We start from the raw sequence: 24,758 nt of genomic DNA on the forward strand, positions 1-24,758 counted from the left end.
AAATCACTAGTACCACCTTGTTGAATAACAGGGTAATTGTTTCAAGCAAAAAATACGTGAAATGGTGAAATGGTTCTATCAAATACTTCAGAAAAATATGTAAGGGAATTTCAACCAGTATGATACAGTTAATAAAAACTACAATTTTATTTTCCAAATCAAACTTCCCAAGAGTTGAAGACTGAAACTACAGCTGTGCAGATCCTCACCGGTGCTGTTGACACACTGGACAATTGCGGTTTGCGTGCCTGGCCCACACGACAGCTCTCCCTCTGGGAAACACTTCTCCAGGCCCAGGACCCTCCAGCCCCAGCAGGCCGGCTCATCACAGGGCACAGCCTCCACCAGGTGAGGGCAGTTTGCTACTCCTCTGCTGGGCTCGTTAACGATCGCACGTCTCCTCAGTTTAAAACCTGCAGGACAGACAAGAGAACAACACATTTTATGAAGCAGGGCTTTTGGAATACGGAGATGAATCGTGTTAATATGATTTTAGGTTTAGGTTTAGTTTCGTTTTCTTCTTGGATTCAGATGTGACTTAGGTTTGAGAAATAATACATTCTTCAATCTTATAATCAGGCATAAAAATGTTATTATGTGTTATAAAGACATTATGTGTCATAAAACGGGTTACCAATTTCTCTAAAACACATTTATTGCAATATTTAAAGCTTTGCTAAAAAGTCTTGCCTAATATTCCCCAGTTTCACAATTTATAGTAATATACAGTTCATAATATTTCCTGGTTGGAAATAAGCAGCAGGAAGACTTCCGGTTGTGATGCACTCGCACTGCAATTGGCGAAATTTGCCTTAACAATTACCGTTTCACCTTCATAAACCCAAAAAACGAGGAGCAAGAGACGAGTAAACATGGAAAACACAAGTCTGGTAATGCTATGGGAACTAAACAATCAAATCGAATGCACCAATTAAACAGATGACAGAGGGAGAAAAAGAAACGTGATGCGAAGAAACATATTTCAGACAATATGAATGAGTTACAGGTGCTGAGGGCCGAGGTGGTGCTGCTGAGGACGAAGGAAGTACCATATTTTCCGCACTATTAGGCGCACGTAAAAGTCTTTAAAATCCTCAAAAGCCGTCCGTGCGCTTAATAGTCTGGTGCGCTTAATATATGGTTTATTTATGGTTGTGCTTAGGGATCATCTCAAAATGGGTTGAAGCTGAAAAGACTTAATATTTTTCGTCTTGTGGGGGGGAAGGTTGAACCTACATTTTGTCTTTTTGTTGCTTTGAAGCTTCAATACATCGTTGTATCATTGTTTTGAAATGCTAAAAAACTGCAAGGTGCATTAGGCCAACATTAGGCGGCGAGTGCGTGCGCGGAGTACGCGGGTGCATGTGAGGAGCGGGGCGGGTGCGTGCGCGGGTGCTACAGGGAGCGCACGGGGGAGCACGGCGCGCCGTGGCCCGCGCAAGGGGCGGGCCGGGCCGGGCGTCGCGGTCGCCAACGCGGCTGGTGCAGAAAAGTTGGAAAAGCTTTTTTGCTGCAAGACGCGGCGCAGAATATTATCAAGAGATTATGCTCTAGTAACGTGCTACGCACTGACCGGAAGAAGGAAACAAAACAAACCTGCATGAGGTTTCGGCCAATCATAAAAGACGTGAGATTCTCACTGAGACAAAAGGGCGTGTTCTGCTTCTGTCACTCTGACACGTCTAAGGTCTAAACTCACGCAATTGACAATTACAGGTTTTGACAAGAAACATTAGTTTCTCACTCTCTCATCCTCTTGAGACTATCTCAATGTGGTCATCTCACAGTTTCGGTTGAATGGGATGTGCCATAGGGCCCCTAGGGCCCGTGGACCATGTGGATTAAGTAAACAAACATGCGCGACAGGTGACATTATTTGGAGAGTTCATAACTTCTAAATATAAACTTACCAAAGGATGTTCAGGGATGTTCACTAGAGGTGAGCAGGGTCTATCAAGCTAAAGCGTAAAATTTTATGTGAAGCCAGACAAAGTCTTTTGGGGGGGAGGGGGTCCAGAGAGAGACGAAAAAAATCAAGTCTTTTCAGCTTCAACCCATTTCGAGATGATCCCTTACTGACCGTGAATATATTTTGTTTGGTACACGGTGTATAAAGAAGATTTGGGACGTGAGAGACGCCGATGCACATTTAGAAGCATGTTTACGGTATTCCGGAACCGCAAGTCCCAACAACTTGTATACAAAGGATTCTGGGAACAGTAGTCTACCGCTACACAAGGCGCCCGCGCGCGCCCTGTCAAAATGTAAACATTATACTCAGGCACAACGCGGACACCTAACAAAGGGCCGTGAGTTAAAGACTCAAACACCAGTAATAACATAAACATATCCATGCTCTAACATGGCTCCTACCAAGAGACCCGCGTATGACGCAGAATTTAAATTCAAGGCAATAAGTCACGCAGTAAAACATGGGAATAGAGCAGCGGCGAGAGAATTCAACGTCAATGAATCAATGATACGAAATTGGAGGAAGCAAGAAGATGACCTGCGCCAAGTAAAAAGGACCACACAAAGTTTCCGCGGGAATAAAGCGAGATGGCCAAAGTTGGAGGACAACATTGAACAGTGGATTATCGAACAGAGAGCGGCATGTAGAAGCGTCTCACCAGTTTCTATTCGACTGAAGGCCACAGCGTTAGCACGGGACATGAATATTAATGACTTTCGTGGCGGTCCCTCTTGGTGCTTTCGTTTTATGAAAAGACATAATCGCTCCATCCGCGCACAAACTACCGTGTCGCAGCAGCTGCCAAAAGACTATGTAGAAAAGCTGGCCAATTTCCGCGCATACTGCAAAAACAAAATCACTGAAAATAAGATAAAACCAGAGCACATCACAAACATGGACGAGGTTCCCCTCACTTTTGATATCCCCGTGAACCGCACTGTGGAGAAAACAGGGACCAGAACATTGTCTATACGCACCACAGGGAACGAGAAGTCATCCTTCACTGTAGTTCACAGTTGCCAGGCTAATGGCCAGAAACTTCCTCCCATGGTCATTTTCAAGAGGAAGACTGCCAAAAGAAAAGTTTCCAGCCGGCGTCATTATCAAAGCTAACCCGAAGGGCTGGATGGATAAGGAAAAGATGAGTGAGTGGCTGAGAGAAATTTACGTAAAAAGACCGGATGGCTTTTTCCACATATCTCCGTCCCTATTAATCAGCGACTCGATGCGCACCCATCTCACCGATGTTGTCAAAAAACAGGTGAAGCAAACTAATTCGGTGCTCATCATTCCCGGTGGATTAACTAAAGAACTCCAGCCGCTAGATATTGGTGTCAACAGGGCGTTCAAAGTTAAACTACGAGCTGCGTGGGAACAGTGGCTGACAGAGGGCAACCACACATTCACCAAGACGGGGAGACAGCGCCGGGCGACTTATGCCACTATCTGCCAATGGATCGTGGATGCCTGGGCTAAGGTAACAGTCCCAACCATCATCCGTGCTTTCAAGAAGGCTGGAAAAATCACCGAACCGGGTAACACTAACGGCAGCGACTGCGACACGGACTCTGATCATGAGAAGTTGGACCCGGTGCTGTTGGATGCCGTAATGGCACAACTGTTAAACTCGGACACGGAAGAGGAAGATTTTGAGGGATTTGATGACGAGGAATGAATTGGAAAAAGTGAGTGCAGTGTGTTGTATTTTACGTGTTTGTACCTGAGTTTGTCTGCGTTGTTGTGAATGCGCTAACGTTCCTTTTAGCGATATCAGACTGTGTTTTTTACGTGTTAATAATTGAGTTTGTCTGCGTTGTCAGACTGTGATTTTTTACTTGTTGCAGCTGAAGTCAAAGTTGTTCATTAACGTTTGAACAATGTTGATGTTGAACAATGTTGATCTGAATGAGTTGAACGCGTTTAATAAAGCTCAACTGACTCTGACTTATCCATCTGTTTGTACAAAGATAGCTGATGGTGCGCTTAATAATCCGGTGCGCCTTTTCGTGCGCAAAATACGGTATATGAAAAGTAAGATCCTGGATTTGGAATCCAAGTCCCGCAGGAATAATATCAGACTTCTCAACAACCACAAGCCCCGCGCCCCCCCTGCTGTGGACGATATAAAACTGGCACAACAACAAAATACTTTCTACTGCAGATTTGACTCCAATCTTGAGTTTTGGCCACCTCTGCCATCCCAACCCTGGTCCCCCCACCCCTCTCACAGTTCAGGAACAGGACGTGTGCAGACTATTCCGCAAATCCGACCCGCGAAAAGCTGCTGGACCAGATGGTGTCACACCGGCCACCTTAAGACACTGCGCAGGCGAGCTGGCCCCTGTCTTCATTGGCATATTTAACACCTCCCTGGAGTCATGTCATATCCCATATCATCGTCCGTGTCCCCAAGAAGCCCCGGATCACTGGACTTAATGACTACAGACCCGTGGTGCTGACGTCTGTAGTCATGAAGTAATTTGAGCGCCTGGTCCTCCCCCACCTCAAGTCCTTCACCTCCTCCCTGCTAGACCCCCTGTAATTCGCCTATAGAGCCAACAGGTCTGTGGACGACACCATCAACCTGGCACTCCACTTCACCCTGCAGCATCTGGACTCCCCGGTAACCTACGCCAGGATCCTGTTTGTAGACTTCAGCTCGGCTTTCAACACTATCCTCCCTGCTCTGCTCCAGGACAAGCTCTCGCAGCTCAGCGTACCCGACTCCACCTGCAGGTGGATCATCAACTTCTTGACGGATCGGACAAAGTGCGTGCGGCTGGGGAAGAATGTCTCGGACACACGGACCATCAGCACAGGAGCACCACAGGGCTGCGTACTTTCTCCCCTGCTCTTCTCCCTATACACGAACTGCTGCACCTCCAGCCACGCATCCGTTAAACTAATCAAGTTTGCGGACGACACCACCCTCATCGGGCTCATCTCGGACGGGGATGAGTCTGCCTACAGGAGGGAGGTGGACCGGCTGGTGTCCTGGTGCAGCGGTAACAACCTGGAGCTCAACACCCAGAAAACAGTGGAGATGGTCGTGGACTTCAGGAAAGGTAAAGCCCCCCAGCTCCCCCTCACCATCTCTGGCTCCCCCATCTCCGCTGTGGACTCCCTCCGCTTTCTCGGTATCACCATCACCCGGGGCCTCAAGTGGGGGCTCACCATCAGCTCCCTCACCGGGAAGGCCCAGCAGAGGATGTACTTCCTGCGGCAGGAAGAAAGCAAAGCTGCCAGCGGAGATGATGGTGCAGTTCTACATGGCCATCATTGAGTCCATCCTCACCTCCTACATCACTGTGTGGTACGCTGGAGCCACAGCCAGAGACAAGCAGAGACTACAGCGCATTGTGCGCTCTGCTGAGAAGGTGATCGGCCGCAACCTTCCATCTCTGCAGCACCTGTACGTCTGCAGGACTCTGGAACGTGCAGGTCGAATCACAGCCGACCCTTCTCACCCGGCACACGGACTATTTGAGCCACTTCCCTCAGGCAGGAGGCTACGGTCCATCTGGACCAGAAACTCCCGTCACAAGAACAGTTGCTTTCCCTCTGCCGTTGTACTCATGAACACTTCCTAAGCACTTTGCACTCACTGCACTTTTCACTTTTATTGCACCACATATTTAATTTTGTGTACATATCATGTCTATTTTTAACTCTACTTACCCATTTTTAATACCCGGTAATTATTTATTGTCCATTGATTTGTATTTATTGTTCAGTGTTTGATGTTTGTGTTGCACCGAAACGCCAGGACAAGTTCCTATATCCGTGAATCCTGTTCATTGATAAATGGCAATAAACTTTATTCTGATTCTGATTCTGATTCTGAGACTTGTCGGGCTACCAGAGGGAGAAGAAGAGGACAACACAAGTTTCCTTGAGAAGGTCATCCTGGAGCTAATTGCATGATCTGGATTACAATAGAAAGAGCACCTCACCAGGGCCAAAAAAGACAAGCAGCTAATAAACTACGGGGCATGATTATGAGGTTTCGCAACCACCAACCAGGAAAGCGCCATGAAGGCTGCAAAAGTTAAACGAGACCTCCAGTATGAAGGCAAACAAGTGTTCTTCACCTTCACGGATATTCTATACAAGGTTTGGCAACAATGCGAAAAGTTCCAGCACATCTGAGAAAATCGAGACATGGGTGTTCTTTCCCAGCTACTCTTCTGATGAGTTTTGAAGGTAAAAAACGTAATCAGAATGCCAGGAGAGGCAGGGATGCTCTTCAGGAAAATACAATGTATGGACAACTGACAAGTAACAAGAGATGGATCCGCCAACGTGAGGTATGCGAGTTCAGGTTGTGGTTACATGGTAATACATTTCTTCTCTGTACATACATTTTGTGTGTAATTGCATCCACTTAGCAACGTGCTAAATGTGGGTGGTTGGATAGGGCAGAGGAGGAGCGTGGTGGTCTGGGGAGATAGTGTATCCAGTTTTCTGCGAGGATTGGTTCCACAAATTTATCGGGGGGTCTTTTATTATAAATGGACTTCCCTCCTCTTAGCGATCTTTTATAAGAACAGGTTTTGGGTTCAGTGCATGTTTTTTCTGTATTTATTTAGTTCATGTTTGTATGTTGTGGTCGACCAGAGAGTTTTATTACATTAAAAATGTAAAAGTGGCTAAATCAATACAATCAACCCAAAGGCCTTTGTTACGAGTAGCATCCTTTTGCGGTTGTGTATAATGTTTTATGAAAATGAAAATGTTATGCAAAATGGACCCCAGGAAGACTAGCGACTAAAAGCTACTGGGGCTCAGTATAACTAAATAAATAAAATTAATCTTATGGAGGCATTTGCAAATGTAAAGACAAAGATGACAGATATGTAATAAGGTAACTATTAATGTATTTGTAAGATATTTGTATATGTATGTGTATGTATATATATATATATATATATATATATATATATATATATATATATATATATATATATATATATATATATATATATTGTATATGTATTGTATATGTAAGATTTTTACTCTATAGAATGTGTATGTTTCACCAGGGAGTAATATCACCTTCTGTACTAATATTATAGACCTGCTTGCAAACCACTCTGAGGGAACTCTAATCCGTGGCAGTAATTGGAATTGTTGCATTCAGCCTACATTGGACGTGTCAAACTCGAGGGGCACTGGAGGAGCAATAAACAAGAAATTCTGTAAATTAATGAAGAATATATGACTGATTGACATAAGGAGGGAGATGAACACTAGTACACACCAGTATACACACTTCTAATCCACACAAAATCTACTCCAGAATAGATCTAGATTCTAGTATTAAGTAAACCTTAAGTATCTGACGGGAGATGGGAAACAAACTCTTGTGAATGTGGTAATATAAACAAGAATGTCATGAGCTACAAGCACAGATATTCGCTTTGGAATCTGAAAAAGGACTCCACGATACAATTCCAGTGTCATCGAGTGGTAAGAAGTCCACCATTCTTACAAGAAAAACTGCTACTTTCAACCTAAATCGGAGTGACTCTGTCATTCCCAAAACTGTCTAAAGACAAGATACAGCCTATCTTGGAACAAACTCGGTGCAAAGCCTAAACCACCGGGCCGGGGACCGGTACCGGTCCGCAATATAATCTGTCAGTAACAGCATCTTCTCCGACGTAACTTTCGCCTGTCCCTCATGACACGCTAATAAGCTTGTCTGTGGATATATAATGAAAAGCCTTATAGGAAATTGCCAATGAAATCCATTAAATATAATGGCAAGTATATTACATCTCTGCTCTTGTCCTGCGTGATAACATAACTGATACGTGCATTATACATGATACGTCATCGCGGATGCGTCGCATCAAACACGTTGCCCAAAAGTAGACCCACAAGCTAGTGAAAACGAGTGAAAACGAGTGAAAAACAAAAGTCTTTGGAGAGCATTTTTGCATAGGGGAAAAGGCCAAGTGAGGAGCAGATGAGGAGCCAGCGGGGATTTTAAGATAAGATCCATCCATCCATCCATTTTCTGCCGCTTATCCAGGGCCGGGTTGCGGGGGAAGCAGTCTGAGGAGGGACTCCCAGACTTCCTTCTCCCCAGACACTTCATCCAACTCCTCCGGGGGGATCCCGAGGCGTTCCCAGGCCAGCCGAGAGACATAGTCTCTCCAGCGTGTCCTGGGTCTTCCCCGGGGCCTCTTCCCGGTGGGACATGCTTGAAACACCTCCCGAGGGAGGCGCCCAGGAGGCATCTGGAACAGATGCCCGAGCCACCTCAGCTGGCTCCTCTCGACGTGGAGGAGCAGCGGCTCTACTCCGAGCTCCCCCCGTGTGGCCAAGCTCCTCACCTTATCTCTAAGGGAGCGCCCAGCCACACGGCGGAGGAAACTCATTTCGACCGCTTGTATCCGCGATCTTGTTCTTTCGGTCACTACCCAAAGCTCATGACCATAGGTGAGGGTAGGAACGTAGACCGACCGGTAAATAGAGAGCTTTGCCTTTCGGCTCAGCTCCCTCTTTACCACAACGGTCCGATGCAGCGACTACATCACTGCAGCCGCTGCACCGATCCGCCTGTCGATCTCACGCTCCATCCTTCCCTCACTCGTGAACAAGACCCTGAGATACTTGAACTCCTCCACTTGGGGCAAGGACACCCCACCCACCTGAAGAGGGCAAGCCACCTTTTTCTGGTCGAGAACCATGGCCTCGGATTTGGAGGTACTGATTCTCATCCCAGCTGCTTCACACTCGGCTGCAAACCGTCCCAGTGCATGTTGCAGGTCCATAAAAATTATGAACAGAACCGGTGACAAAGGGCAGCCCTGGTGGAGTCCAACATGCACTGGGAACAGGTCTGACTTACTGCTGGCAATGCGAACACAGCTCCTGCTCCGGTCATACAGGGACCGGACAGCCCTGAGCAAAGGGCCCCGGACCCCGTACTCCCGGAGCACCCCCCAAAGGACACCCCGAGGGACACGGTCGAAAGCCTTCTCCAGATCCACAAAGCACATATGGACTGGTTGGGCAAACTCCCATGAACCCTGGAGCACCCGATGGAGAGTATAGAGCTGGTCCAGTGTTCCACGACCGGGACGAAAACCACTCTGCTCCTCCTGAATCCGAGGTTCGACTATCGGTCGGATTCTCCTCTCCAGTACCTTGGAATAGACCTTACCTGGGAGGCTGAGGAGTGTGATCCCTCTGTAGTTGGAACACACCCTCCGGTCCCCCTTCTTAAACAGAGGGACCACCACCCCGGTCTGCCAGTCCAGAGGCACGGTCCCCGACCGCAACGCGATGTTGCAGAGACGTGTCAACCAAGACAGTCCTACAACATCCAGATACTTTAGGTACTCAGGGCGGATCTCATCCACCCCCGGAGCCCTGCCACCGAGGAGTTTGCGAACAACCTCAGTGACTTCAGCTTGGGTGATGGATGAGCCAGCCTCTGAGTCCCCGGTCTCTACTTCCTCTTCGGAAGACGTGACTGAGGGATTAAGGAGATCCTCAAAGTATTCGTTCCACCGCCCGACGACATCCCCAGTCGAGGTCAGCAGGCCTCCACCCGCACCGTAAACGGTGTTGGTGAGGCACTGCTTCCCCCTCCTGAGGCGCCGGACGGTTTGCCAGAATTTCTCTGGTGCCGACCGATAGTCCTCCTCCATGGCCTCCCCGAACTCCTCCCAGGCCCAGGTTTTTGCCTCTGCGACAACACGAGCCGCGGCTCGCTTGGCCTGCCGATACCTGTCGATGACCTTCGGCGACTCACAAGCCAGAGTGGCCTGATAGGCCTCCTTCTTCAGTCTGACGGCATCCCTTACTTCCGGTGTCCACCAGCGGGTTCGGGGGTTGCCGCCACGACAGGCACCGGAGACCTTGCGACCACAGCTCCGAGCAGCCGCATCAACAATGGAGGCGGAGAACATGGTCCACTCAAACTCAATGTCCCCAACCTCCCCCGGGACATGGGAGAAGCTCTCCCGGAGGTGCGAGTTGAATACCCTACTGACAAAGGGCTCCGCAAGACGTTCCCAACAGACCCTCACAATGCGCTTGGGTCTGCCAAGTCTGTGCGGCTTCCTCCTCCGCCAGCGGATCCAAATCACCACCAGGTGGTGATCGGTTGACAACTCTGCCCCTCTCTTCACCCGAGTGCCCAAGACACGCGGCCGGAGGTCAGATGACACGACAACAAAGTCGATCATTGACCTCCGGCCTAGGGTGTCCTGGTGCCACGTGCACTGATGAACACCCTTGTGCTTGAACATGGTGTTTGCTATGGACAAACCGTGGCTAGCACAGAAGTCCAATAACTGAACACCGCTCGGGTTCAGATCGGGGAAGCCGTTCTTCCCGATCACCCCTCCCCAGGTCTCACTGTCATTGCCCACGTGGGCGTTGAAGTCCCCCAGTAGAACAACGGAGTACCCGGTCGGTGCACTGTCCAGTACTCCTACCAAGGACTCCAAGAATGCCGGGTACTCTGCACTGCTGTTCGGCCCGTAGACCGCCACAACAGTGAGAGACCTGTCCCCCACCCGAAGGCGGAGGGACGCGACCCTCTCGTTCACTGGCGGCTGAGCTGAGGGGCTATAAGCAAGCCCACACCAGCCCGCCGCCTCTCCCCGCGGGCAACACCAGAGAAGTGGAGCGTCCAGCCTCTCTCGAGGAGATGGGTTCCAGAGCCCAAACTGTGCATGGAGGTGAGGCCGACTATATCTAGTCGGTATCGCTCAACCTCCCGCACAAGCTCAGGCTCTTTCCCCCCCAGCGAGGTGACATTCTATGTCCCCAGAGTTAGTCTCTGTGTCTGGAGATCTGGTCGCCGAGGCCCCTGCCGTCGACTGCCGCCCAGATCTCTCTGCACCGGCCCCTTATGGATCCTCCTGCGGGTGGTGGGCCCACGGGAGGGCGGCCCCACGTCGCTCCTTCGGGCTGTGCCCGGCCGGGCCCCGTGGGGTAAGACCCGGCCACCAGGCGCTCGCCATCGAGCACCCATCCCAGGTCTGGCTCCAGGATGGGGCCCCGGTGACGCTGATCCGGCCGACGTAAACGGCCTTGTTCTTTTACTCATCATAGGGGGCTTCTGAACCGATCTTTGTCCGACCCGTCACCTAGGACCTGTTTGCCTTGGGAGACCCTACCAGGGGCTTGAAGCCCCGACAACATAGCTCCCGGGATCATTCGGGCGCTCAAACCCCTCCACCACGTTAAGGTGTCAGTTCAAGGAGAGGTTTAAGATAAGATTATTGTCCACACATGGGGAAATGTCTTATGTTGCTTTCATGACATGTCCTCCAAATGAAATTTGGAGGACACGTCTCCTGGGCCAGCATTCTGCAACCGCTACGCGATCACCTGTTTTTACTTTTACAAGAGTTTGAGCGCTACTTCCCGTGCCGTGACGGCAACAAGACAAAATTAAGGAGCAGACTGGACTCACACATACTGCAGGTGTCATTGTCTCCCATCACTCCTAGATGGGACCATCTCATTGCACAGAAACACGCGCAGGGCTCCCACTGATTCTGCAGTGTGGTGAGTTGTAATTTTTATACACTTATTTTTGCCATATTTATCTGATGAGCTTCCACCAGTCAGAAGAACAATGAGGACACATGTAACTGTATGTTATGTTACTCCAATTTGGATCTTTTGGTATAGTACACATACAAACGCGTCTTTTGAGAACATTTCGCCTGAATCGAATGGAAGCATAAGCCCACCTACTTCCGCTCAAGTTAACCTGACCGCGACATAACCTGGCACACCGGTCCGTGAAAATAAAACCTACATTATTCCGGTCCGCGGTGCAAAAAAGGTTGGAGACCCCTGGCCTAAACAATAAAACAAAACTGTGAAGTCATCTAAAATACAGCTTACAAACAATTTTTTACCACTTTCAGAGACTGAAGTAAATTAATAAAGGAAAAACTGGACAAACACAGAGTTAAGTGAAATTTTATTTTCACGTTAACAAATCACATCTCTACCATACAGAAGTTAAAAAATGTATTTTATTCTAAATCATTTTCTTGGATTCTTAGAATATAGGCCCTACTACCTCCTCTCTACATTATCTACATAATTATAGTTATCACTTTTATTTTTTAATTTGCCCACCCTTTTATTTTCAAATTACTTTTGATTCAGCGGTTACCCCCCACGAGTCCGAAGGTTCGCTAGTCCGAAGGTTCACAAGTCCAAGGTTTTAAAGGTTCACTAGTCCGAAGGTTCGCTAGTCCGAAGGTTCGTGGTCCAAAAGTTCGCTAGTCCTAAGGTTCACTGGTCCGAAGGTTCACTAGTCCGAAGGTTTGCTAGTCCGAAAGTTCCTCATAGGCTAAAGTGAAGGTGCAGACGGCATCGGGATGTAGTCAGTCTGTAAAATGCGCACGAAGCACGAAGACACGCACTGGGGCTCGTCACAACGTTTTGTGCACCAGCTGCTCACAGGTGGCACCCAAAGTTGTACTGCGTATATAAAAATAACAAGGGAACATATCGGATCCTCCACTTTATGCCCTCATTTGATCATAAGAAAAATGCGTGAACAGAATCCTCCGTTCTATGCCTTCATTTGATTATAAGAAATATGCATGATCAGAATCCTCCACCTTCATTTGATCATGAGTTTAGAAATGATATATGTATATATAGAAACGCGTGATCCTATCACTAGCATGCGGTCACGTAGCAGACTTTGATTGACATTATTCTAGCCAATAAGAATAGCTTTAGAATGCAGGGCGGGACTTAGGGGTCCCACACACAGAATCGTCTCTATTCACGTGCGTAAAGGCTGTAAAGAGACAGATTTCTCGGCAGGAGGCGACTAAATTTTACGCATAACATTTTCTGATTTGATTAGCCTTTTGGACGCGCATTTTGTTAGATGTATGTTTTATTATACCAATACAAAAATAAAATAAAAATATTATATGAATATGAACGGAAAATTCATGGGTAAACTCATATTTACACATTTTCACATACATTGTTTTTAGCAGTTATAATAGGTATTAGTGGCCTACAAAACATCAAAATGTATGTTTTATGATCATAGAGGAGCTCAAATTTTAATAAAACAGTTTGGCACAGTTGGCACATATTTGGATCACTCGGCCAAAATGCCTGTTCCCAGAGATCTGAAACATTACACAGTTGTTGTCAACAAGATAAACATCATGAACAGTGAACATAATAAGCACACAATGAAGTATGTCCTGCTCAGGACGATTACAAATTGACAGTATTCAGACGAGACTAAAAAAAGGATGTTTTGTTTATGTTTGGGCTTCTGTAGTGTTTATATGCACATCTGCAGAAACTAGAAGGACTAAGCTTTCTAATGATGCATCACACTTGCATGTGGGCTGTAAGATCCTCTTTTAATAAGCAATGCTATTTGGGTATGTCCAACCATTGTGCGCAGGGCGAAATAGGTGGATGGTAACAGGTCAGGGCATTAAAAATGCTGTAAATTCCACAATGCAAATAATAACCCTAAAACCACCTAGACACTTAGAACTAACTCACTTTGCACCACCAGAATTGTTAGCACCACTCACTCAAGTAGTTAACATGTCACTTCAATCTGGAACATGCGGTCAAAAAGCCTCTCCTAAAGAAGAGCAGTACTGAGTAATTACTGGCCCATCTCTAATCTGCCATTTTAGGGTAAAGTCCTTAAAAAGTTTGTTCACTACCAGCTTACTGATTTAATCTTAATAAAAAAACTACTTTGATGTTTTCCAGTCAGGTTTTAGACATCATCACAGCATTGTCAAGGTGACAAATGACATCCGCCTGAACACTGTCGATCATGGGATCCTCTTACAGAGACTAGAGGACTGAGTGGGCAGCACTGCCCTAAATTGGTTAAGGTCCTATCTGAAAGAAAGGAAGTACTTTTTTGAAATTGGTAACTGTGTCGCAGACCACATGTCCCTGGCCTGTGGGGTGCCCTAAGGGTCTATCCTGGGACCCCTTCTGTTCAACCTCTACATTCTGCGTAGGTCAGTTGATACGCAGCAAAAATGTGTCCTATCACAATAATGCAGACGACACTCAGATCTATGTTTCACTGACGGCAGGTGAATATGGACCAATGAATTCACTCTGTCACTGCATCCAACAGATCAGTGTGTGGATGCAAAACAATTTTCTTTAGCTGAAAAGACTGAAATAATTGTCTTTGGCCAACAGAACCAAAGAGAAAGTGTTCGCAGTCACCTCCAGAGTCTCTCTCTAAAACCTACATATCAAGCTAGAAATCTGGGGGTAATAATGGACTCAGACTTGAAATGTAACAAATAACATCAGAAAAATCAAATGTATAGTGTCTTTGGAGACCTTATCCATGGGTTTGTCTCCAGTAGATTTTTACTACTGTAACAGCCTACTCACTGGCCTGTCTAAACAAGCTGTAAAACAGCTGCAGTACAACAAGAACACAGCTGCTCATATCCTGACCAGAACCTGGAAGTACGCTCACATTAGTCCTGTGCTCAGGTCTCTATAATGTCTCATTGTGGCTCAGAGAACAAACATTATACAAGCTCTGCTTGTATACAAGTTTCTCCCTGGCCTTGCACCAAAGTACATCTCAGACATGTTAGTGCCAGATGAACCATTTCGGACTATGAGAACCTCAGGGACTGGTATCCTGCTGGTGCCCAGAGCCAGGACTCAACATGGGGAATCTACATTTCAGTTTTGTGCTGCTAAAACATGAAACTTCCTGAAGATGTGGGACAGGCCTGGCAATGTTCAAATCTAGGCTAAAAACTGTTTTGTTTAGCTGTGCATATGATTTATGAAGGATTTTCTTTGCACTCTTCTCTTTTATGTCTTAAACTGTTTTGTGATTTCTGGCATGTCTTTGTGATTTTATGCTTTTTTCCTGTTGTGTGAAGCAATGCCTTGTTTACAAATTGTGCTCTACAAATGAACTTCTTTTATATTATTATTACCATTCTCACTATGCTAACTTATGTTGTCGTACATGTAGATGTAGTCATATTTTTAGAATAGCAATCACCATATACCAATACACCTTGTCATTGTGTATATATATATATACATATATTCTTTTTTTTGTGTCATGTGTAGTGTCTAAATTGCATTAAAAGAAGGAGGACATTTTACGAGTGTCTCCACTTGGGACAGAGATGCTGTCCTAAGGAAACCACCTCTCGTCGGTCTATATAGCGCCAAGGCGCTTTACATCAAGAAAACCATTCATACACACAATCACACACCAGATGTTCGCAGACACTGGGGGCGAGTCGGGTTAAGTGTCTTGCCCAAGGACACAACGTCAGTATTCAACTGAGGCAGCTGCGATTGCACCGCCAACCTGTGGGCCAGTTGATCCGACTGCTCTACCAGGAGAGAGTAAATAGCTGTACTTCAAAGCATGAATAATTATTTACATTTAAAGGCTTGTATTTTAAATTGTCCTTGAAAACTGTAGCGACTTCGCCTTCTCAACCAGATGCTCGAGGTAAGCTGAAAAAAAGAGCACCGAGGGTGGTGTGAAGTAATTCGGAAAATGAATCACTTCACACTACTTGGCGGAAAACATAAAATGTTTTCATTTACAACTTAAAACTTAAAACTTATTCACTTGCATTAATTTCACTCTTTTTGGACATTTACAAAAAACAAAAACAGAACCTTGAGATAGCCCATGATATTTAACGATATCAACAACATCACAATATTTTGGGTTAAGGGCTTTACTCTGTGAATAATGATTGCTTATTTGATTTTTTATTTGATTTAATTCTATTACTTATTTTCCATATATATGCAGAGATGGTCACTAGTTTTGAGGATGGAGTTATGACTAATTCAGTGACCCTGATGGAGTCACACACAGTAATATGTCCCCATTCTGTCACATGCAGGCACATGGTCGCAGAGAGACATGTTAAAGTTATATTTAACAGGATAATGTAGATTTTATATAGGGAGAACTATAGATTGTACACACGTCTACACAGGGCTTCTTGACTCAAGTTTGTTTACAAGGGTGTAAAAGGATTCATCCATTTATTTTTAATGATTGACTTATTTACGCCCATCGGAAATCAGAGACGGGATATTGTTCTAGACCATTAAGTATTGTAAAGGGTTTCTTCTTTTGCATTCAAGATGTCATTGCCAAGACCAAAGATTACTCAAACATGCATGAAACACTCTAAATACAACTTCAAGAGGGTAATTAAGAGGGGGAAACAATTAAAACTGTTGTTAATTTAACAACTCAGTAGTAGATATATATCAGTGGCTTGCGGTCAGGGCAATCAAGGCAAGCAGTTATTGACAATAAAATCTAAATTTACAGTTTATCATAACTATACTTAAATCCAAAATACATACAATTAAGACCGCACTTATGCTGCTGAAGCTTGGCTGGTCATAATGTCTTTTAGTGGCCTCTACAGGCCACTGAGCAATACTGCTTCAGAGGCTCCACTCTCTAAAATGAGCTGCTTGAACCAGAGCGGATAGCAGCTTATTTTAGAGCTCTGCACATATGCTCTGAGGACAACATAACCTCAAAACCCCGCTGAATAAACCTGTGGTAATCTTGGATGTTTGCTGGTTCTGCACATGTGAAGAGGAGAAGTGAAGCAACAGCAGCGCCAAGTTTCAATAAACTGACTTAAACTACCTTTTGAGACTGAACCAAACCAAATCTTTTTTTGTAGCTAAGGCTCTGTTCATGTTTTCAATTTGTTGAATGTTTTCATTTAACAACATAGATAATTGTATAATTCTGGCTACATAGCATTGTGGGCCGTGATTTTCATTGGCCATTAATGGCTGCCATGAGTCGAAAGACAAAGCTCTCGGTTCACCGGTCAATCTACGTTCCTACCCTCACCTATAGTCATGAGCTTTGGTAATGACCGAAAAGTCAAGATTTGCGTTCAAAATAAGTTTCCTCCACAGGGTGGCTGGGCGCTCAGTCACATGGGAGGAGCTCGGAGTAGAGCCCCTGCTCCTCCACATCGAGAGAAGCCAACCGAGGTGGCTCGGGCATCTATTCCGGATGCTTCCTGGGCGCCTCCCTGGGGAGGTGTTTCGGGCATGTACCAGGAAGAGGCCCCGGGGAAGACCCGCGACATGCTAGAGCACATGTGTCTAATACAAGGCCCGCGGGCCAAATCCGGCCCGCCAGACGTTTTAATCCGGCCCGTTCATTTTTTTTTTTTTTTTATTGATTCATAGAACCGTAGTTACATCCGTAATTGTTTTTATCGCTAAAACTACCTGTCCCACAATGCCGCCGGTGGCCGCCCCTCCCCCACGGGGCTCTGCTGCACTGCTGTGTGAGAGGGACAAGTGCACTTTAAGCACTTTTGAGCAGAAGTTTAGTGGTGTGTCAGTTCAGGTGTACAGATAACTACACAGACGTGGAAATGTTAGTTAGTACATTTAAAAGGTTTTTTAGAACTTGAGAAGTTTATTTTGTTATAAAAAGTCAAATGTTTATCTCTGTGTAGATCAACTCTGAAGTTGTAATGCACATAAACTGAAGCACAGTATTGGTGAAATTACACTTGTTTTTCTAAATACATTTCAGTTTATGAGAACAAACGATTTATTTTTTAATTGATCCAGTAATTGCTTTAAAACAGCGTAGGCTATATAAAGCTATTTATTTCTTATATTTTTAATAGTTTTATCCATCCATCCATTTTCTGCCGCTTTATCCGGGGCTGGGTCGCGGGGGCAGCAGTCTGAGCAGGGACTCCCAGACTTCCTTCTCCCCAGACACTTCCTCTAACTCCTCCGGGGGGATCCCGAGGCGTTCCCAGGCCAGCCGAGAGACATAGTCTCTCCAGCGTGTCCTGGGTCTTCCCCGGGGCCTCTTCCCGGTGGGACATGCCTGAAACACCTCCCGAGGGAGGCGCCCAGGAGGCATCCGGAACAGATGCCCGAGCCACCTCAGCTGGCTCCTCTCGACGTGGAGGAGCAGCGGCTCTACTCCAAGCTCCCCCCGTGTGGCCGAGCTCCTCACCCTATCTCTAAGGGAGCGCCCAGCCACACGGCGGAGGAAACTCATTTCGACCGCTTGTATCCGTGATCTTGTTCTTTCGGTCACTACCCAAAGCTCATGACCATAGGTGAGGGTAGGAACGTAGGTAAATAGAGAGCTTTGCCTTTCGGCTCAGCTCCCTCTTCACCACAACGGTCCGATGCAGCGACTGCATCACTGCAGCCGCTGCACCGATCCGCCTGTCGATCTCACACTCCATCCTTCCCTCACTCGTGAACAAGACCCCGAGATACTTTAACTCCTCCACTTGGGGCAAGGACTCCCCACCCACCTGAAGAGGGCAAGCCACCTTTTTCCGGTCGAGAACCATGGCCTTGGATTTGGAGGTGCTGATTCTCATCCCAGCCGCTTCACACTCGGCTGCAAACCGTCCCAGTGCATGTTGCAGGTCCGGGTTTGATGGAGCCATCAGGACAACATCGTCTGCAAACAGCAGAGATGGAATCCTGTGGTCCCCAAACCGGACACCCTCCGACCCCTGACTGCGCCTAGAAATTCTGTCCATAAAAATTATGAACAGAACCGTGACAAAGGGCAGCCCTGGCGGAGTCCAACATGCACTGGGAACAGGTCTGACTTACTGCCTGCAATGCGAAATAGTTTTATGTTTTACGTTATGTTCGGCCCGCGACCCAGGCTGAGCGCCGAAATTCGACGCTCGATTTTTGTCCGATCGAGCTCAAAACAACACCTTTTGCATCTAAAGACATTGAAATTTAATAAATATCCAAAAGAATGTTGATATTCTTTACGGTCTCCGCGTAACACGCCCTCAAAAAAGGCTTAATTTTCAGTGTTTTCAAGGACAAGTCACGCCTAATGGAATTGATCTACGGAGCTCATATTTCACTCACTAATGTGTTTTTATGGTCTGATTGGAAATAAATACCCATTTAAAAAATTTACTCTATAGCGCCCCCTACCCATTGTGTGAAAAACTCAACATTGTCTGATTTATTTGAAACTCATGGTTTATATTCTCCTCGAGACGCCATGAAAAAAGTGCATTGCAGATATTGTGTATTTTCACAATTGGCCAGCAGAGGCGCAATGAATGCCTTCACTTCCTCTTCCGCTTTTATTCTGATGGGACATTCCCTCTCGTGCCGCATTAGAATTATTATTCTTTAGACTGTATTCTTTAGGCTTTATTCTTTAGACTTTATTCTTTCTGCCACAACTCGAGAGGGAGAGGGAAAGGGGGAGAGAGAGGGGGAGAGAGGGAGATGGAGAGAGGGAGAGAGAGAAAGGGAGGGAGAAAGAGAGAGGAGGGAGATTGTAGGATTTTTCACGCGTTTCCACTCTGTAGCCCGGGTCATTTTGTAGTCTCACTCCATTTTTGTAGTTCCTCCTCTTTATTTTCCTGCCTCTGGACAGGCGGGAAGGCGGTCGCGCGGGAAGGCGGTCGCGCGGGAGGCGAGAGCCATCATCGCCGCAACCGCGGCTTTAATCATCATTTAATTCTGCTATTTGTATGTTGCAGCTCATGCTTTTAACAATAGGTAAGACAAAGCAAATTTATTTATAGAGCACAATTCATACACAAGGCAATTCAAAGTGCTTCAAACAACAGGCAAAAATGCATTAAAATCACAAAGACATGACAGATTTCACAAAACCTTAATTTCTATTCATTAAATTTTACAATTTTGCTGACATGAGTCATACATTTTGTCCGTACTTAGTGATCCGCCAGATGGAAAACCAAATCTATACACTCCAGACACTCTCTCCCATATTTATTTGACATTGCCAGCGTGACAGGTGTCTCAGGGATCTACACATCACCTTTAGATTGAATCTTTCCCATGTTTAACCATCCCAAGACATCACCGCGCTATCTGCCTCTGCACACGTCTGTGTTGAGCGTATGTATCTTTTTTGACGACTCTCTCATCAACGCCTCCACCTTATGTGCGTCGCTTTTGCATCCATAACGACAGACCCAGTCTTGTCTGCTCCCTCCATAAATTTAGATTTAACTAAACTAATTGTCCCAGACAAAAGGACCAAAGCTTTTAGTGTTAAAACTCGCTCTTTATCAGTGGGTAGGTGAGCCAGGCTCTTCCTGGACTTTGCAGTCGGACGCTCTGGACGCTTTGGACGCTCGTCTGAGGCGTCCAACCGCCGCGTCCGACGCAGAAAAGTTGGATAGGGCTCAACTTTTCTGTGTCAAACGCGGCGCAGCAGCCAATCAGAGAGGACGCTTCAGTGACGTGCTACGCACGACCCAGAAGAAGACCCAAAACAAACCCCCGTAACGATTAAAAAAAAGACGCAGCTCTTGGAGCAAATTATGATATTGACTAAACTCTGCAAAGTTATTGTGTCAGTGGCCTTACATAGTTTCTCATGATATTTTCTGAAGAAATATATGTATAAGTATGTGTCATAAATCATGTTCAATCATGTTATGATCTATTAACATTCTTTTTTTTTTAATGCATATTGAGAATTTATGTAAATCTCTTTGTACGTAGAACTGTAATAGTTTATGCTCCATACCAACCAAACCTCTTTCCGCACACATCCAAACCCTATCGTTCATGACATTCTTAATGTACAAACGCTCGTAACCCAATCCTCAGCTGTATTTATTTGTGGAATGCCTTTGAAGCTGATGGAAACTTACGTTCTGACTGTTGTGTCTAGTTCACGCCCCCTGGGAGTATGGCTGAGGAAACATCTAAACCCACATGAAAGAAGCCTGCCAGAGCTAATGGGACCTCCTCATGATAGCAGACCACCTCCATGCTGACACAACGCTGTGTTACATACCTTTCTTTGCGGCCTGGTCATCGCAGTTCTCGTAGGTGCAGGGACCCCAGGCGCCCCAAGGAGACACTTTGCACTCGATGGGGCAGGAAAGGTGACACAGCTGGGAATAGTTAGGCACAGGATCCTCACAAAGTTTGTTTTCCACAGGCGGTGAGGCTGTAAGGACAAAACATACTATTATTAACAACATAGACTAACTTGTATATGCATTATAGCTTCATTAGGATGATTTATATTACGTACAATTTTAACATTTTTTCTTTTGGTCATTTTAGGATTAGTATTTCAAGTCTTCCTTGTGGCTTATCTGTTTATCTGCACTGAAGAGAGAAGAAGTTTCTATAAAGTTAGCAGCCAAGGTGGGTAGTGGAGGGAATGAATGAACTAACTGTTGGAAAAAAATTGCACTGCCAGCTCTTGTTATCTTGGCAAATCATCAGAGGAACATTACTCTCTACAACGGAAGCATACCCAGACTAGACTGGACTAAAATGAATGTATCCAGGTCTCGAGTCCCATACTGATGGTAAATAAATGTCCACTGTGCTAGAACTCCAGCCTCATACCTCTTCTCTTCTTTCAACTCTCTGGCTACTTTCATTTATTTTACAACACTAACTAACAAGCACAACTGCAATGATTAGAATTAGTCTGGTGAAGGTGGTAGGGAGGGGAAAACATTTGTTGTGTATGTTATTGTGTTCTACATGTTTATTTAACTATTTTTATAACTTGTCTAGTGGATGATTTTACCTTTGTAACTATTGTGGCCTAATGTTAATGCTAAACAAAGGAGCTACATTACTCCAGATCTCTTCCCTTATCAAGCTCTGACCCAGCGTGCGTGCTGATTAGCTGAACCATGGCGCGAAAACTCAACCCCCGCAGGGGTTGGTCAGAAAGAGAGACAAAGGGAACAGACAGTTCCATTCGAGTTTCCATCGAGAGCTCCATCGGAGTTCCATCTGAGGAGATCCATGAGATCGGATCTCGGGAGATGAGGGCTCATCTCTGGCCTAGCGATGCTAAGCTACGGGACAAAGACATTCCAGAGCCAGAAGCTAACTTTCTCTCCCAGAACGAAGAATTTTGTGCCCATTTTCAAACGCGATTGATACTGCATCATGCAAAATCATGCAAAGGACCTTTTTGCAACTTTTCAAGTCCAGGACAGCCTTTTCAGACCAGCCTCGTCGGTGAATCAGTGCAACGGCCCTTTTCATGAGGAATGCCTCAGAGCCAAGCAGATCTCGCCAGCGTGTGGACTGAGCTGCAGTGTGACTCCTGAGTGAAGCCAGGAGACAACTCCACATAGGCCCATCTCCTCACAGCTTCTGGTTCCGTTCGTATAATGCACTTCACAGGCTGACTGATAATATCATCTTAGAATTAACTTTAAGATAAGATAAGATAAGATAAGATAATCCACACACAACTAGATAGATCTAGAACAATCATGTCTAGCGTTTCCATCTGTTATCAACTCATTTGCATATTCCATATTCATACTTATCTGTTTAATTATTTGATCATTAAATCCTCATAAACCACATTTGGTAAAGTGTTTCATTTCCAGAAAAGTCACGGTTACGTTCTCACAAACCTTCAGATCAACGAGCAAATTATTTTTTAATAAATTAATTAATTTAGATATTTGATTATAGAGTTGTTAAATGCCAAATATACGGCTGGTGCCTCAATTTACTCTTAAAATATGATATCAAACATGTTTGAAATCTTGAACAATTCTTTAATCGATAAACCTCTTTCATAAGTGGGAGGACATTAATAACCTTACAATACATGTACTAGTAAGAATATCCTACACAGTCATATAATCCAGTATTTTTTTATGTTTTAAGTAATTTAAATGGGTTTCTCTTAGGTATATAATGTATTTTTCTTTTCTCATCTTTGTCAATATCTTTGACCACTTCATTCAACTCTATTACCATTAAAATATGCTATTTAACCCTTTCAGATGCCATTGCATTGAGGGTAGAGACACAGAACCGAAGAGCCTCTCACTCTCTACAGAGCTGCAAGGGGCACAGATATGCTGGAAGTGCAGCCATAGCAGAGAACTGAGTAGCACGTTCTTTCCAGTAGTGAAGTGGGTTATCTCTTAGGGACGGTTTGTTCGGAGAGGTAGGTGCAGACCTGCACTTCTGCTGAGGTACTACCCATGGACCGGGCCAGAGATTGTCTCTCTTGTAATATTTCCTCAAAGGCACTCTCCAGGGTATTGCACGCATCAAGCCGTGGCGCCTTCCTCTCAGGGCTGGCTGCAGCCCTGGCTTCCACTGAACTGGCAGCCCTCTTCTCCTCTGTCTTCACCACCTCCTGGATGAGGTGTTCCCTTGCATGCGTCAAGTAGGCTTAACATTGATTGTATGGATACATATTTTAAATACACATTTACAACTGAATAAATTAAGTAAACACACTTTATTTCCACTTTTTTAATGATAATACAATGACTTAGAGGCAGATACCATTTGTGAGAAAATACATTTGACATTTTACACTTTATAAAATATCAGATTGAAAAGAGCAAATCAAAAATCTCAGTGATAGTGTAACTTATAGTGCAGAGTAGACATTACTACATGAAGAGGAATAAAAACACAAACAATTGGCATTAGTTACCCTGAACTACATGTGTAACATTTTACATTTTTATATTTAATCATCACAGCCATTATTGCTGTATGGAAAGTTGTCATTTATAGCTTTCTTTCATAAGTGTTCTAATAACAAAAGCATATTTTTTATCAATAGAAGTTAAGCAATACTTAATGCTTAGCGTTAGCCTTATGCAAGTAATAAACAAACTCTTTGTTGTCATGGTAACGGAGCACGGAGTTTGACTGATCACACATCTCGGCTCGGATTGATATGAAATCAGCCGCTTTCACTTCAACACAAATAAAGCCAGCAAAAAGTTGAGCAGCTCATTCTGAGTCGTTTTGGACGTACCTTTTGTACACGTCTGTAGATGCAGTTTTAAGAAGTAAACACGGAAAACACAGCGTGTTGCGTGTTGCCATATGCCTTCCGCATACGGCGCGCGCACATGCCTCTGTCTCTAGCATAAAAAGCGTAGCTCCATGGCGTAATTACTACGTTCAAAAGGGCACTTCAGATTGCGCCCATCAGTCGCTATTTTCCTATGGCAAAAGCCATAGTGACGTATCCACTTTTGACTGTGATTTGATTGGCTAAAAATCCCCATTGCTTTTCTATGGGGCTCTGGGGCGCATTTCAAAGCGCCCCACGGGTACGTAGAAAAGTGACGCAGGCTGCGCCACACAGCAGACCGCACGACGTACAAACAAAGTATACATCTATATCTATTTATAGATACATATATGGATATATATTATTATTTTACACATTTACGCTAATAAGAATACAAGATATTTCTGAATAAATTATATTGTTTTTAGACACAAAAAAAGTTGGCAGATTGACAGGGGGGGCGGCGCCCCAGCGCCCATAATGGACCAGCCGCTGCTGCTTGCAACTGCCTTAATCATGAACTCTTAATGAAGAAATACAAATTTGACTTTAGACCCAAAACTAAAGTCAACAAAAACAATATTTATTGACCTAATACTACATGGTGAGGATTTTAGTGGCTATGTAGAAGAGCCAAGATGTGCAAATGGGCTAGTCTTCAAAGGGGACTAGCACATCTGCAACCTTCTGCATGAGGTCCCACTGGTTAGCTGTCAGTACTTCTGAAGTGTCTGTAACCTTCTTCATGAGGTCCCACTGGTTAGCTGTCAGTACTTCTGGTAGTGTCTGTAACCTTCTTCATGAGGTCCCACTGGTTAGCTGTCAGTACTTCTGAAGTGTCTGTAACCTTCTTCATGAGGTCCCACTGGTTAGCTGTCAGTACTTCTGAAGTGTCTGTAACCTTCTTCATGAGGT

At 45.2% G+C, this 24,758-nt stretch overlaps 1 protein-coding gene and 1 long non-coding RNA gene across 2 annotated transcripts in view; one reads left to right on the forward strand and one right to left on the reverse strand.

Annotated features, from left to right (window-relative positions):
* thsd7ab (thrombospondin, type I, domain containing 7Ab) overlaps positions 1–24,758 on the reverse strand; it is a 488,245-nt gene that overhangs the window by 271,313 nt on the left and 192,174 nt on the right. The window contains exons 6-7 of the mRNA XM_072460164.1: positions 20,823–20,978; positions 210–413 (exon numbers count right to left, since the gene is read on the reverse strand). Of these exons, the coding sequence (XP_072316265.1) occupies positions 210–413; positions 20,823–20,978 (360 nt within the window). The remainder of the gene's footprint in view (positions 1–209; positions 414–20,822; positions 20,979–24,758) is intronic.
* Positions 15,065–24,758, forward strand: part of LOC140373589 (uncharacterized) — a 528,683-nt gene continuing 518,989 nt past the window's right edge. The window contains exon 1 of the long non-coding RNA XR_011929036.1: positions 15,065–15,171. This is a non-coding gene — a long non-coding RNA (uncharacterized lncRNA). The remainder of the gene's footprint in view (positions 15,172–24,758) is intronic.

Source organism: Eucyclogobius newberryi, unplaced genomic scaffold (genome assembly GCF_026437365.1).
Source record: "Eucyclogobius newberryi isolate DKJ021-1_F unplaced genomic scaffold, fEucNew1.0.hap1 SCAF_3, whole genome shotgun sequence".
NCBI lineage: Eukaryota > Metazoa > Chordata > Actinopteri > Gobiiformes > Gobiidae > Eucyclogobius > Eucyclogobius newberryi.